Genomic DNA, 16,161 nt, shown 5'->3' with positions numbered 1-16,161 from the left:
TTTTTTTTTTGATGCAACCAGGGATTGAACTCAGGCCCTTACACTTGCCAGGGAAGCACTTATTCCACTGAGCCATCTCCCCAGCCCCTTTATTTGCTATTTATACTTGATCTGAGAAGTGTCTGTTCATTTCAGATGCCAGTTTTTAGATTGGGTCTTTAAATTGGGGGGGGGTGATATTTTCGAATTCTTTGTATATTCTATATATTAGTCCTTAGTCTAAGAAACAGCTGGCATATTTTTCCCCACTCTGTGTGTTGTCTCCACTCTATTGTTTGTTTCTTTTTCTATGCTATTGTAATTTTCAGTGTCTTTTTTTTTTCATCATAAGTGAGTATTGATCACAGACTTTTTCTGCGCCTGTTGAGATGATCATGTGATTTTTTTTGTCCTTGGCCCTGTTGCTATGCTGTATTGCTCACCATCTTCATGACTTTGATTTTAGGACAACCATATTTCAGTAGCTACATGCATTTCATTACAGGTAGAAAGATTCAAAGAGGGCTGGCGAGATGGCTCAGTGGTCTAAAGCACCTACTTGGAACAAGCTTGGCAAAGCACAGGGACTGCGGTTCAATCCCCCAGCACCACATGCCAGCCAGCCCCACCCCCTGGTGGGCTGAGCTGGCCACACACACACACACACACACACACACAAAAAAAATAAATAAATGTTAAAAAAAAAAAGATTCAAAGAGCTTTGAAATCTCTGGAATAGTAATTATGGCAGTTACAGATCTTTAAGGTCAGATAATTTTTTTTTTTTTTTTTTTTTTTTCATTTTGTATGTTAGGCGGCTGAGGCCAGAAATATGGAGCATTTGCCCTTAAGTCTTATGAGACTGCACTGTGCTTGGCCTAGTTCACAGCCTAATGGTATGTGTGGTGATTTGGGGACATCTATTGCACTGGGATAATTCTTTGGTACGTTCTTGAATTTACAGTAGCATGTGTATCCCTCAGGCAGCCCTAACTTGACTTAGGAGTTTCAGAGAGAACACAGAGGCCAACTATCATCTTTCAGTTGTGTAGTGTTCTTGGGTAGGAATATGGGGGAAAGTAGATGAATGTGGGAGGGGCTGAAAGAGTTCGTTATACACAGCCCCAGCTGTTAGCTTTTCTTTTCTTTTCTTTTTGTGGCAGGGGAGATTGAACTCTGGACTTCGTGCTTGCCAGGCAGGTGTTCATGCCATGGAGCTATATCCCTGGTTTTTTATTGTTGTTGCTGTTTTGTTTTTTATTTTTTGTTTTGGGCTAAATCTGGTTTCTTAGACAGAAGGAATCATTGTGACCTTAATTTGCTGTTTAATTATAACCAGTTCTGTGTTCTAGAACTAGAAACTTAATTGACCTTTTGTATCAGAATCCTTTTCTAGGTTTGTGATTCTAAACGTTCAGATGGACAATGAACCCATTCATAATTTAAAAGTTTTGGGAAATCAGATTCAGAGCCTGTAGTGAGGGTCTGATTTTTGAAAAAGTATGTTAATTCATGCTTCCTGGAGTTTTATTCCTTCAAGTGAAATTTTCTTTTTGACCTATATATTTTATTTAATAATTTTTTAAGGGCAGGAGAGATAGCTCAGTAGAAAAAGTGCTTGCCTGGCAAATGCAGGGTCCTTCAGGTGAAATTTTCTTGGCTTCTAATTTTTTTTAATAGCCAAATCTAGTAGTATTGTTATTTTAAAAACAATACAGTGTTAAGGTCAAAACAAAACAAAACTAAGTATAAACAAAAAACCCCAAACACAATACAATAGTACAGTACAATAGGCTAAAGCATGGTACTACATGCCTGTAATCTTAGCACACAGGAGGCTGAGGCAATAGGACCTCATGTTCAAGGATAACCTGGGCCAAATAGTGAGATCCTGGCTCAAAAAGGCCCAACAATAAAAACAACCATAATAATATTTGAAATGCAAAACTAATTAAAATATGGAAAAAATATGAAGGGTGGATTTTTCTCCTCTTACAAATGGTCAAAAAAATCTACTGAGTGGAAACCTTAAGCATTCCTTAAGACAGGTACCAGTGATGAGCCTACTTATGAAATATAGTTTGCTTTTTAAAATTAACCTTAGGGGCTGGCAAGATTGCCTAGAGGACTAAGTGCCTGCTTTGGCAAGCGCAGGGATCAGGGTAGGATACCCAGTTCTGCATGGGTGACTGAGCCCATGCGTGGTGGTGCATGCCTGTAATCCCAGCACAGAGGAGGCTGAAAATGGGAGGATCATTATGAGTCCAAGCTGTGTAGTAAGACCTTGTACCAAATACATAAAATAAAATTAAAATTAAAAAATAACTTTAGTTTCAGAAATTCATCTTTAAACTACCTTGTCATTTATTTTGAAAGTTAGATGCTCAAAAAAAAAAAAATTAGGAAAGCAGATTGACCGTGGTGCTGGAAGGGCTCTGAAATGTGTCATAGAAGTAAACTACTCACAAGGCGTCTGTTGTTGAAATAAGTCTTTTTAACTCCCTGTGCCCATTTCTTTATAGAAAGTTACATGTTTCTGGTCAAACTCAGGGCTGTTTTGATTTCCCCCTATTTTTGTAGGCAAAAATAAGTTTGCTTTTGTTAATAAGTGAATATTAATTATCTAAAGAAATATGGGCTACTGTCTGATGATCACATTCATTTTCAAATCCATTGGCCAGCTACTTTTCACCTTTGTAAGAATGAAGATATAAACTATCTTAAATATGTAGAATTGGGAAAAATTTGTAAAAGTCAAAAAATTCATTGCCTTAAGTAGAGGAAGCTAAAAATATTATTTATTTTAAATGTTTATTTTAAAGTAGAAGAACTTAAATTTTATTTTATATTAAACTGCTTCCAGAAGAAAGCTAAATTCAATAACAGGGTCCCTATTAGTAAATTAACAAACTTCATTAAAAAATTTATTATGATTTGTAATTATTATTTTTCACCTATTTTACTGTCTATTGTTATTTGTTTCAGATAAATTACTCTGGAAATTACACAAGCCTTTAAAAATTCAACATAACCAAATGTTAAGGTAATTTAAGTTGAGCACTAATCAGATCTATTTTATATAATCCATGATTTATACTTTTTATGAAAGTAATTGTTTGGAATTAGTAAGTGATATCTACTTACCTAACTGAAAAAACAGCAGTATCTGAAATCAGCACAATGTTTTTGGTGATTGGAACATCTTTCTTAACTAGATATTCATGTATTGAATATATTGATCATAGTCAAAATGATGTTTGGATGCTGACAGGAAAGCCCCCCAAGTCACAGCTTAAATAAGATAGAAGTTTGTTTTCCTCTCACACACAAAAGTGTCAAGGGCTACAGGGAGACTGGTATGCAGCTCTGTGTTACCTTATAGGACCTAGTTTCCATCTGTGTGCACAACTCAAAAGTGTCTCCTAATCTGAGTTGGCAGCTGGATCTCCTGCAGCCAACAAGCCCACCTTACAGGCTGGTATAAGAAGGAAAAGCAGAGGGTCCCGCTTCATTGAATCAACTCCTTTTCAAGAGCTTTCTAAGAATTTTGCATACAATTTCACTTACTTCTCATTAGCCAGAGCTTAGTCACATGGCCACATCTAGCTGCAAAGGAAATGGGGAAGTAGTTTAAAATTTTCAGCAGGAATATTCATAGCTAAAATTCAGTATCAGGGCCGGGGAGATGGCTCAGTGGAATAAGCGCTTCCCTGGCAAGCGCAAGGGCCTGAGTTCAATCCCCGGTTCTGAAAAAAAAAAAAAAAATCAGTTTCAGGTTACTAAAGTGTGAGGGGAGAGTGGATGTTTAGTAGACAGTAGCACTATAATTTTGTGTTCTTGTTGTATGCTGAGTGTTGGGGCTACCATGCAGAAAATCAAAATAACTCTTTATGTTTTTGTTATAAGAAATGGTTTCTTAATTTAGAATTCTGGCTTAATTTAGAAATCCTGTTTCTTCTGTGAAGTATCATTTCTTTATTTGGCAATCTCATCTGACTCTTGCTTTTTTCTTTCCTCTTGCCTTGTAGCTGTTTTGGAAAGAAGTAAGGTTTAGAATTCTCCATGTTAACCATGAGTGTGACACTCTCCCCACTGAGGTCACAGGACCTGGATCCCATGGCTACTGATGCTTCACCCATGGCCATCAACATGACACCCACTGTGGAGCCAGGAGAGGGAGAAGAGGCCATGAAGGATGTAGATGCTGACCAACAGTATGAAAAGCCACCCCCGCTCCATACAGGGGCTGACTGGAAGATTGTCCTTCATTTGCCTGAAATTGAGACCTGGCTCCGAATGACCTCTGAGAGGGTCCGGGACCTAACCTACTCAGTCCAACAGGACTCAGACAGCAAACATGTGGATGTGCATCTAGTTCAACTAAAGGTAAGGCAGGTTTCTGGGCACAGATTCTCCAAGGACAGAATCTGGAGAGACTGTGTCACCTGGACTCTGAGTTATATAATTCCCAATGAGGAAATATTATGAAGAAAAGTAGAATAGCAGGTCTGAAACCACTAGTCTTGAAGGTAAATACGGGAAAAACTAATTCTTTTAGTTTTTTCTTCATAAACCAATTATTTATGGTAGAATAAAACTGGGCTTTGCGGATAGAACAGAGATGTAGGAAAGAAAGGGACATTTTTGTGCAGTATCTTAGGAATCAGTTGTAAAGAGTAAAAGCATTTTAAAAAGTATTATAAAAGGTTTAATAAAAGATTCATAAAACATCAAGCTGAGCTGAGATTGTGAGCACATGCTTGTGATTTTTATCTTCTGTGAAGGTGATATTGTCTTTATGGCAAACAGCAGATGCTGGCATGGTGGGGAAGGGCATTGTTTTCCTTTTAGAATGAATCCTTTCATCTAAGTACAATGCATCACACAGAACAAAGGCACTTTCATAATAACTCATCTACAGTTCAGACATTTAAAAAATATCTGTGGCTCCCACAGCCTTTACAAAAGCATGGCTGTTGGCAAAAATGCATTGGAGATGCTCACAAAGAGTGATATTGATAAAATTTTTGGCATAAAGACCCCAAATTATGTATTGTAAATTCTGTACTGCCACAGTCTCTCCACTTGCCCAGGTCCTTAAGAGATATGCATGCTCAGGTTAAAGACCCGCAAGACAAGGTAGTTTTATAACCAGTCATGATATTGACTTCGGACCCATATATAAGCTTCTAATCTGTTACATGTGCAGTATCTTAGGAATCAGTTGTAAAGAGTAAAAGCTCAGGTTAAAGACCCGCAAGACAAGGTAGTTTTATAACCAGTCATGATATTGCCTTCAGACCCATATATGTTTCTAATCTGTTACATGAAATATTAAGGAAACTTTCTTTATCTAAGCTGACTCATTCTAAAAGACTTGAAGCCAATGACCAAGCATCTGCTTGGATCTCTCAATTTTAGTGGCTTAGAGGATAATGGTATCAGACACAAAAAAGAAAAGATAGATATTTAAGAGAGACTAAAGGTCTCAGACCTGGCTCAGCCTTTTCAGGCTGAGGTTCCAGGACAAGCTTCAGCACAGAATGTTCAAGACAGGAAAGGAAGGGGAGAAAAGCCAGGATATTGCAGAAGGCTGGGCTTCTTGCAGGTTAAGCAGGTCTGGAGTCTCCTTTCCATGGATACTTGGGCAAATGCACAAAAGGGTAATAGAGAGATGACTGGGAACAAGCTTCAATAGAATGCAAGCAAGCCCAGCCAACTTCTTGCTGTGACAGCCGGGAGTGGTTGCTATGGGATGGCACAGGTCTTTACTTCAGTAAAATGCATATTAAAACTGAGGCAATCAGCAAGAATTTCCAGAAAAAGCTTTAATTGGAAAGTAAGAAAAAGTACAGTGTAACACAGCTCTGATGAAGATTAAGCCAGGTCCCCCAACCAAGGAAAGTGAGAGAGATAGAAAGATAGAAGATAATTTCACAAATCGAAGGGGGGCCTGGGTATGAAGATGTAGAACAGATTGGCCAATTAATGAAGAAAAGGGGGTAGTTTTATGGGGCAGTAAGAGGGGTGGGGGCTGGTCAATCATTATCTTAGTCCCAGTTTTGTTGGCCTGGAGGAATTGCCATGACTTGATAGTACTGTAGTTTTGTTCCCATGAGGTGAATTCTCATGATCTGGCTCCCATGGGATGATTGTGTCTGTTTGGGGCAGTTTCAGTCATGTGAGACTCTACTAGAATCCAAGGTGACTGTAGGGTTAGGGCAATGGAGATTTCTAGGCAAAGCTGAATGCCTCTGTAGATCCCTTACCTGGTATCACCAGTTTTGAAGGGTCACAAGGCAGGTTAGGTGTACTTAGGGATGATAAACCTTGTTTTGCTTTTAGGTTAATGTTCCCTACATGACTGTCACACCTGTCTGTGTACAGAGCTGAGAACAGTTTTATTCAGAGCTCTACAAAATGAAGATCAGACTTTGCTCAACTTTTAGTCACATCTTGGTTATTGGCAGGTCCGTGTGAAGCAGCACAGCTTTTAAGCCCCTGACTAGAAGTCATGCTTTTCATGAGTAACAGGTTGAAGGCCCAGGAATTTGTCTTCGATCCCCATGGTAGTCTCAGTGTCATTTTCACCCTCTGGGGTTATGTCCTCCCTGATTTTGAGAAGAAATCTCCTTAAGATCGCTCTCTTTTTTTTAATGTTATGATTTATTATTTCATTGTCTAGTTATACTTTACCACTGGGTGTTTAAGATTGAGTAGGTAATCAAAAGTGACCTTTCTCTGTCAAGGTCAGTCAGGGCTCCTCAGGCATTATTTGTGGCACCTTGTGAGGATCTTTGTGACTTTTTTCTCTACTAGTTATGCCATCTTCCAGGAGGAGACAGGGTCTTGCTGACTGAATGGCTTTCTCAAAACCATTACTGGACATTGCCCTCTCCAATGACCCTCCTTTTCGTAGAGTCTGCAGCAGGTTCCTCCGGGAAAGCAAGAAAAAATTCATTAAACCAGCTAACTAATGGTGCCTCAGAGCCTGAGCAGCAAAGCCAGAGGTGGCTAGTTCTCTGTGGTTTTTCTCACTGAGCTCTGACTGAATGGATACATCTATTGTCATCCTGTGCTAGAGGATAAGGGTGATTTTTCTTTGTACATATGTGAATAGAATTTTAAAAAACCAGAATACAATTCTGTTAACTTTAGCAGTGTTGCTGTTATTACCAGGCTATTTGGTGTAATTTGCTTCTATTGTTCTGTGCTACTTTACAATTTCTTCATTATTTGAATATGGCAAGTTTGTAAAACACATCATTAAGCATAAAAAGAATTTGTGTAGTACAATATGGAAAGTGATCTGCTCTTCTCTTGATGAAGGAGGAATGGGTTTATGGTCTGCAGGAGAACTAATTCACAAGGAAGGAAATCGGCTTTAGACTTTTTGAAGAAAGTCTTTAATGCTTCTTCCATTTTTACCTGTATTCAAAAACCTAATTTCTCTCAGAAGACTATATTGAAATTTAAACAATAATGTTAACAGGGATGGCAGCTTGAAAGTGTTACCCTTCCAAAGGAAATTTATATTGGTTAGGCCAAAAGAATCTCTGTAATGGTGAGCATCAGGCTTTAGTGACACCACAGGAAGAGAGATTTTTCACTCAAGGTTGTTTATAGTCCTTTGAATAACAACACGTATTTCTATCTCCATCCTGAAAATAAGTAGGAGTGGTGCTTTAAAATATTTTAACTATGGTTTTTGCCTCTCTTAGTTTCTAGCTGCCCTCCCACCTAAAGTCCAAATGCTTGGTTATGGTCTCTTAATTCCTTCAAAATCTGTACCTAGCTAGCCTATTATTTACTTTGACATTTCTCTTCTTGCACCTTTAACAAGCCAGGTTCTCTCAGAAATCCATGCCTTGGAGCATAGTTTCTTTCCTCCTCGGAAATCATCTTACTCTTTACCTCTAATGTCTTTGTGTAGGAAAATTTCTTTATGTCCTCAGAATTGCATATGAAATGTTACTTCCTTATGACACCATCTTTCAGGGCACAGTGTTAAGTTTTTCTGAGGGATTGCCCATACTTTTCCTAAATGGTCTATTATAATATGATCATGGATACAGCATTCAGTTTGACAGATTAGGATTCTAGGTATTATAAGGAATCTGTGTTTCACTACTCTATTAAGTATGTATCTCTGTTGATACAGTGGATGACTTTGAAATAAGGATAGAAGAAAGCAATCAACATTTCTTTGATTATTTTGTTGAAAGAAAACAAACCAATAGGCTTAGACTTGTAAAACATTGGTAAAATTTACTAGAGAAAGTTTTTTCTTACTCCACGGCTACACTGGAAATCTGAGGGCACACACAGCTTTATTTTGTTTGCCCTTGTGTAAAACATCCTGGACATTTTATATTTGGAGGGTAGGATTTGGGGGAGAAAGCCTCACCTCAAAATTTCTGTTTGTAATTTCAAAAATACTGCAGCAGTTAATATTTACAAATAGAGGACTTGGTTATTAAAGAATGATTGCTATAATATAACATTCAAAGGAGATATTTTATAATATTTAAATTTTTGTACTATGATTCATATAGATAAATATAGGGTTTATAAAAATATATAGCTTTATAAAGACTAATTTTATTTAATATATTTTTATGGTTTTTGCTTTTATTTTAAAAAGCTAATGTGGTAATATTTTATTCCTCATCAAACTTAAATTCTTTTGTTTGTGGTATTTTATTGATATTTTAGTATCTTTTAGTCAAAGATAGCAAAAAAATCTTACTTCAAGTGAAAGTTACTTAGGATGATTGCATTTCTCTTTTATTATGTCCTAACTCTGGCTAGACATCCTGATATGAATTATACACTTGCAATTATTCTCACCCAACTCTAACTTTAAACAGGTGATTGAAGGCATAGCATACAACTCCTCTCTGCACTGGAAAGCCTTCCATGCCTACTTACTTGTTCTATAATTCAGCACCAATGTTTATTTCCTTATATTGGTATTTGCTTTCTCCTTTGTTGTTTTTTGGTCTTTTTAAAATTACATTCATTGGTACATTTTAGGTATACATAATGATCACATTCATCACAGTGAATTTGTACCTATACATGATATCATTTATTCCTTTCTTGTTCTCTTACCCTCCCTTCACTTCTTCAAAGGCAAGTTCTCCTAAGTCGCTGTATAAAATTACAAACATCTTATTGATTAACTGAATGAATCTTCACATTATCATTTTAAAATTTTCCTTCTGCTCTAAGTAGGGAACCATAATTTCCATGCCAAGGGAGCCATAATTTCCTGAAAACACCTCAGGGAAATAATAAAATATATTCACAGCCACTGTTAAATGAGTACAAACATTCACAGAAGCTCTGGGGAAGAGTTAGGGTAAAACAAATAGAATTTGCCAGGATTAACTTAGAGCAAAAGTCAACATCTTTCTTAATATGAATGAAATATTGAGTAACCTTAATTAAATTTCTTCTAAGGTATTATACTCTAGTTTTTCTTATTTGTATGTTTTGGTTTTGTAGCTTTTGGGGTTGCTGGGGTTTAAACCTAAGCCTCATGCATGTTAGACAAAGGCTGTACTGCTGAGCTATGCACTCAACCCTAGATTTCAGTTAATATATCCCAAAGTTTGGGCAAGGTTAAAACTCAAAGCCTTATAAAAGAACTCTTTAGTAGCATCACTTCTTCTAAATTTCCAGCATATCATATTTTCATATTTGAGAGTATTCTAGGACATCTGAATGTCCCCTCAAAGTCTCATGTGCACATAGGTGGGGCTGTTGAGGGATAACTGCATCATCGCATGCGATGCTCGATTAGTGTACTGATGGCTTCATAGCTGGGTATAGTGTTGGGGGGTGAAAACTGGTGGAAAGAGGTGGGCCACTGTGGGTGTGACCCAGAATGGTATATTTCCTTCTTCCACTGATCTTGGTTCTGCTTCCTTCCTTGTTGCCATGGACCGTTTCTCATCTGCCATACCTCTTTTCATTGCCACCCTGCCTTTGAACCAGTTGATTCTAGACTGAAATCTCTACAAACTGCGAACTAAAATAAGCCTCTCCTTTTTAACGGACACGTGTTGGGTATTTTGTAACTTGCAACAACTAACTATGACAGATTTTGGTATAGAAAAGTGGTCATTGCTGTGATGATACCTGGACATGTGGCTCAAAAGCCTTTGGAACTAGATTGCAGGGAGAGTTTAGAAAGGTTTGGAGATGCCAGATGAAGAAGCAGTCCTAAAAAGCTATAAGATGAAATTGATTGGAGCAGAGTTCAGAAGACCAGAATGCTGACAGAAATGTGGCTGGTAAAGACCAGGCTTAGGAAGTTTCTGTTGGAAAGAAGGACTGTATTGGCAGTGGAACTCCAGGCTATGTACGATATGCTCTAGTGAAAAATTTGTCTAAATTTTGCTCCTGTCTTAGATATTATGAGAGACTGATATTAGGGGCAGTGGACTAATTGGTCTGGTGGAAGAAATTCAAGGCAGTCTAATGTTGCGTTGGTGGCATTGTTGTATAAGTTGACCCAAATATGAAGAAGTTATCATAGCTTGTACCCATTTGGGGGCCACCATTAGGCCTTTTATTATTTAAATGGAATGTCAAAATCAAGAGACTGTTTAAACCCTATGGCATTTAGACATTATTCCAGACCTCTGTATTTCTTTGTGAAATATCAAATCTTTATTTTTAATGCCACTTTTAATTTAGGACAGTAAAACAAATAATCAAACTTAGAAATCAAAAGAATTTTAAATAATCTTTTAAAATATAATTTAATCACCTTCCATGGAAAATGTAAAAGCTTTTTCTTCAATGTCAATTGTAATGGAGAGAGAGAACCACTTTATTTCCTGTTTTTCTGCTAACTTTTATTCCTGGGGTTAATGGTCTTTCACCTTCATAGCTGCCCTACCTGGGGGCCATCCATACTTGTATTTGAAAAACCTTTCAAAAGTTTTTCCTTTAATTAATTTTATTTTAAAATACTTCTTTTTAATAATTTTAAGATCTTTATCAGAAAAAAAGAATGACCAATTGAGCAATATAAAAATCTGATTTGGTTTAAATAATGGTTTGGGTGGATAGAATTATAACTTTGATTTCCCTGTATAAACATCATTGATTACAGCAAGCAAAACCTGCAGACCATTTAGCATTGGGGCTCTGCCTTCAGTTAATTTGACTCCATAGCTATGCTGGGTGAGATGCTAGCAGCAGCTTAATGGTCTTCCTACTTAGCACCAGGAACACAGGCCTCTGAACCTGTCATGCAGATGTGCATGTGACTGGGAAATGCCAGCTAGGTCAGCCTAGGATGGGAGCACTGGGCCCTTCCTGATCTCAGTTTGTGCCTCACCCCGGGGGGTGCCTCACCACTTGTAACCAACTGTTTGCAATTTAAAGGAATATTTTTTTTTTTCCTTTTTTAAAATCTACTGGAGCAAAGCTAGAGGGTTTAATTCTATCTGTTGTACCTTTGCTGTATCCTTGTCCTGTTTAGGACTTGATTTTAAAACAGTACTCCATGCCAAGTCCTTTATGGTGCTCTTAGAAAGTAACACATATACAGGAACCAAGAAAACAACAAACATTTTTATATACATCTATAAACATCTATGGCTTTTGAGACTCTATCTGTCCCATTTTTAACTCAATCTAATGTTTTTGTTTTGGCTTTTTGTACATTTAACAATTTTTTGACCTTGGGGATTATAAGGAATTCCTGTCATAAGGGAAATATGAGAAGTTTTACAAAACTTTTTAGAAGACAGCTTGAATATTACCTGTAAGTAAATGATTTATCTGCTTGTTTCCTGCTGACATTGGGCCAGGCAATGTAGTATGAGTTCTAATATACATAAGAAAGAGAGGCTGACTTCTATTTTTAATAAGCTGCTGGAGCATAGAAAACAACTGGATTAACTTGGAACCATCAGGAATCAAAGTAGCAGTTTTTATTTCTTGTACTGCATGTTTAGTATATTGGGAATCAGTGATAAGGTTTAATGAATCAGGGCAGTCCTGTATTAACATGCTAATGTCAGCTAACTGCCTTTTGAGCAAAGCAAAAAGGAATTTGTTTTTATCTTTATTTGTTTTCTTTTTTCCTCTTTGACAATCTTTTCTCATATGATCCAATTTATCACAATTGAAACAAATTATTTGGCATAAAACTTCCTGATCATGAGGAATTAATCTATGATCACTTGCTAATGCTTACATTACTCCAATTACCTAGGTAGATTGCATCATGAGGTGGGTTCTGCTGAGAGACTGTAGGGAAAGCTAAGCCTCTGGGTATCTCTGTGTTCTTCCTCACAGTAAAGCCTGAGTCACTGTCCCTTATCCTTATATGGAGGACAGAGGGATTAGTTGGAGGGAGGAGGCAGAAGTTCTATCTAACTAACAGATAGATAGAACTTTACCTGTCTGTTAGTTTACAGGACTCACCTGCTTCTGAGGAATAAGGGAAGGCTCCAGGAAAGCAGATTTCAGAGCATTTTGCTCTCTGCTGGGAAAGTGATTTCTCAGTGTCAGACTTCATGGATTCCAAAGGCAAGGAAGTCATATTACACAGGGACCACACACTAACTTCTCTTAGTTGACTAGTTCTGCTTAGAGCTCTTATAACTTGTTTCCAAACTTTTAAGTTCAAAGCAGTGCATCCCTTAAGCTGTAACCAATAACACTGCCTTTTTATAAGAAAACATAATTCCTCGAAACTCTTCGGGTTCATTTTAATTCCCGTTCCTTTGAGCGACATCCTTGTAAGACAGACATATTTACTCTCTGTTACTCTGAGTTTTTCCCACTGGTCTCACTGACTGTGAGCGTTCATTGCCCACGTGGTCCAGCAACCCTTAATTTATTTTAAACTTACCACTGGCCATCTTCTGTGCCTCCACACTGGGCACCACATGTTGTATGCTATCAGTCAGAGCCAAAAGAAACAATGGGAAGACTGGCTTAATATAGCTTCGAAGGGCTCACTTAGAGAGAGACACAGCTCAATGAAACCTCTGATGCTATCTTAATCCAGTCTTCCCATTGTTTCTTTTGCCTCCGACTGATAACATACAACATGGCATGGCTATGTTGGGAGGCTTTTAGCCAGTTTTATCTTGAGAATCAAGAGCAAATGGCCCAGTTGAATGACTTAGAAATTTTGAGTTTGGCCAGAAAGTTGTGATCCAACTCCAGTGAAGTTGTGATCTGCAACATGGAGCAAAGAAGAACTTAATTTCTAAAAAATATTAGTGTTAAAAAGCCAAGTACTCTGCAACAGCATAATAGAAAAGAGCATCACAAGAACCAGCAGGACTCCACCTTTTGCAGCCTCAAAATTGCATGAGTAGGGCCGGCCAGATAGCTCAGCAGATTAAAGTGCCTGCTTAGGCAGAGCACAGTGACTGGGTTCGATCTCAGGCATGCTGTGCCGGCCCTGCCCCTGGGGTGCGCTGAGATGGTGATTGAGACTGGGCGTGGTAGTGCGCCCCTATAATCCCAGTGCCTGGGAGGCTGAAAACAGGAGAATTACTACGAGTCTGATCTGTGTACTGAGACCCTGTAGACACTGTACTAAATAAAAAACAAACAAATAAAAATCACAAGGATGAAAGACTTTGCTTCAAGGAGAACTAGGGCGTCATGTTCCAGAATGGAAGAGGCCTAGAGTATACATCCCCCCTTAGGATTGGGCTTCTGGCACTTGAGTTCATAAAGCTCAACTGTCCAAGCACTGGACTGTTAAAGCCAAGAGAAAAGAAAGCTCAGCTATTGCTCCAACTGGCAGCAGACCTTGGTGTTATTCATAGGGTGTTGATTTTAGGCCTGCCCAGAATGTAAGAGTTCTGGGGTCAGGAAGGCTTCAGAAGAAGACCTGGGAGACCAAGCAATGTGGAACCCCCAGGGAAGTGTGAGCTGAAAGTGGAGACCCAGAAGGTTGGAGAACCCAAGAACATGAATCATCTGAGAACAGAAGCAAAGAATGAGCAAAGCTGGCCCCAGAGAGTCCATCAGGGCTATAGATACCAGCTGTGCCCCGGGGCCAGGGCTATCCATGACCTTTAGAGTTCTTGCCACAGACTGCCCTGGGTGCTGGAGATGGAATTAGAAGATTGAATGTTTTCCCTACTTGATTTGGTCTTCCTTTGGTTCCATTCCTTTCTATCCTTCTATTTCTACCTTTTGCAATGTTTATCCTGTGCCATTGTATGTTGGAGGTATTTACCTTTTGTGTGTGTGTGTGTGTGTGTGTGTGTGTGTGTGTGTGTTATGGTGGCTCACAGCTAAATTTCCCTTAAATCTCAGTGGAGAATATGGACTTGAACTTTTCATCAATGCTGAAAATGTTAGGACTTTGGCAACCCTTAGAGGTGCATTTTGCCTAAAGAGATGCACATGAGTTCTTCTGCAAATCTGGGTGGAATGTTATGGCTTATATCTAGATTTCCCTCTGCCAAAGCTTCATGTGCTTATAGGTCAGACTTTTGAGAGGTAAAATGTATCATAGATGTGTGATCCTGGATTAGTTTACTAATGGGCTTATAGCTGGGTGTGATGTTAGGAAGTTAAACCTGGTGGGAAGAGGTGGATGACAATGGGTGTGACCTGGAATGGGAAGCTCCCTCTTCTTCCCTTGATCTTGGATGCTTCTTGTCTACCATGCCATGAACTGTTTCTCCTCTGCCATATCTCTACTATGCTACCTGCCTTGGACCCAACTGAAATGAATTGAAACATCTACCAACTGTGATCTAAAACAAGTCTTTCCACCTTTAACTTGTGGATATTGGGTATGCTATTCTAGCAACAAGAAAGTAAGGCAGAGAGGAAGTAAAATTATGAACCTAATCTATCTTGGACTAGTTGCGACCTATAATATTCACTTTCACTTACATTTATTCTCTGTCCAACTTAGTGATGGCATGAAAATATACTCACTAGTAGCATTCTCTCTCTCTCTCTCTCTCTCTCCCTCTCTCTCTCTCTCTCTCTCTCTCTCTCTCTCTCTCTCTCTCCTCACCCTCCATGTCTCCCTCTCTGTCTGTTTCTCTCTCCCTCCCTCCCTCCCTCCATCTCTCTCTCCCTCCATGTCTGTCTCTCTGTGTCTCTCTCTCTGTCTCTGTCTCTGTCTCTCTCTCTATTTCTCTCTCTCTCTCTCGTGTGTGTGCGTGTGTGTTGGTGGAAATTGAACTCATAGATTCATGCTAGTCAGTCACTATACTGCTGCATCACATTCCAAATGGAATTCTATATAGCAAGCCCTAAAGTTGGAAGCTTGATTTCCAAGTTTAAAAAATCTGACATATTTAAATCAGTTATGAACCTAGTCATGCACACTGTTTTTTCTGTATTAAGGAGAAAAAAGAGAAAGGAAGAAATACAATGTATTAACTTCTTGATTAATGATTCCCAGAATGAAATATCACCTTTCAAGGAGAAAAATATCTGTAAATCAAGTGAAGTTGAATTTTTATAGTTTCTCCTTTATTTTTAGCATATGTCTGTGATACATAATAATTATCTTAATCTTGGTACACATACATAGTCCTTCTTAATCAATTAAAGGTTGAATGGTTTTTGTTTGTAATAAGATATAGCAGTACCTCAGCGACAGTTTCTTTGTATTATCAACTGTCTCAACCAAAAGTAGTGCCAAAAATTTTGTTTGTTACTGACTTTATGATGACACAATGCTTCCCTTTTTTCTGGATTTCAACTTAGTCATTTTTAAAATGATGACATTACAGGGAGTCTTCTATCCCTAATATTTTTTGAAAATAATGAGGCACACCTTAAACAAGTTATATCAGTTCTGTAAATGGTCTGGCCTTGGTTCCCAAACTCCTTTTTCTGTATCTGTAAGAATTTTTCATTTCACTTAAAGTTCCTCAGTTGTTTTATCTGCCTAGTAATAATATCATTTCGCTGCCCTACACTTATGTTTTGCTTTTTCACTGTGCTCTCTGCACAGTATCTCAATTAATTCTTAGCTCTTTGGTGATGGATTTGGGGTGTAGAGAGGTTAACTTGTCTAAGATGATGTCTTAGTTACTTTTCTCTCATTGCTGGGACAAATACCCGACACTCAAAATGAAGGAAGGAAAGGTTTATTTAGCTCACAGTTACTGGAGGTTTCAGTCCATACTCATCTGGGTCCAAGGCAGAGCAGCACATAGC

General features: G+C 38.3%; 1 protein-coding gene across 3 annotated transcripts in view; it reads left to right on the top strand.

Moving 5' to 3' along the window:
* The window catches only part of Akap6 (A-kinase anchoring protein 6), a 425,557-nt gene that overhangs the window by 2,940 nt on the left and 406,456 nt on the right, over nucleotides 1-16,161 (top strand). For 2 of the 3 annotated variants that reach the window (XM_023721810.1, XM_004637098.2), the window contains exon 2: nucleotides 4,008-4,365. In XM_023721810.1, the coding sequence (XP_023577578.1) occupies nucleotides 4,042-4,365 (324 nt within the window). In that variant the 5' untranslated portion in view covers nucleotides 4,008-4,041. Of the gene's footprint in view, nucleotides 1-2,964; nucleotides 3,023-4,007; nucleotides 4,366-16,161 lie in introns of all 3 variants that reach the window. The other variant, XM_023721809.1, reaches the window with a different exon arrangement.

Source organism: Octodon degus, unplaced genomic scaffold (genome assembly GCF_000260255.1).
Source record: "Octodon degus isolate 3935 unplaced genomic scaffold, OctDeg1.0 scaffold00086, whole genome shotgun sequence".
Classification (NCBI taxonomy): domain Eukaryota; kingdom Metazoa; phylum Chordata; class Mammalia; order Rodentia; family Octodontidae; genus Octodon; species Octodon degus.
This window is presented reverse-complemented; position numbering and strand designations above follow the sequence as displayed.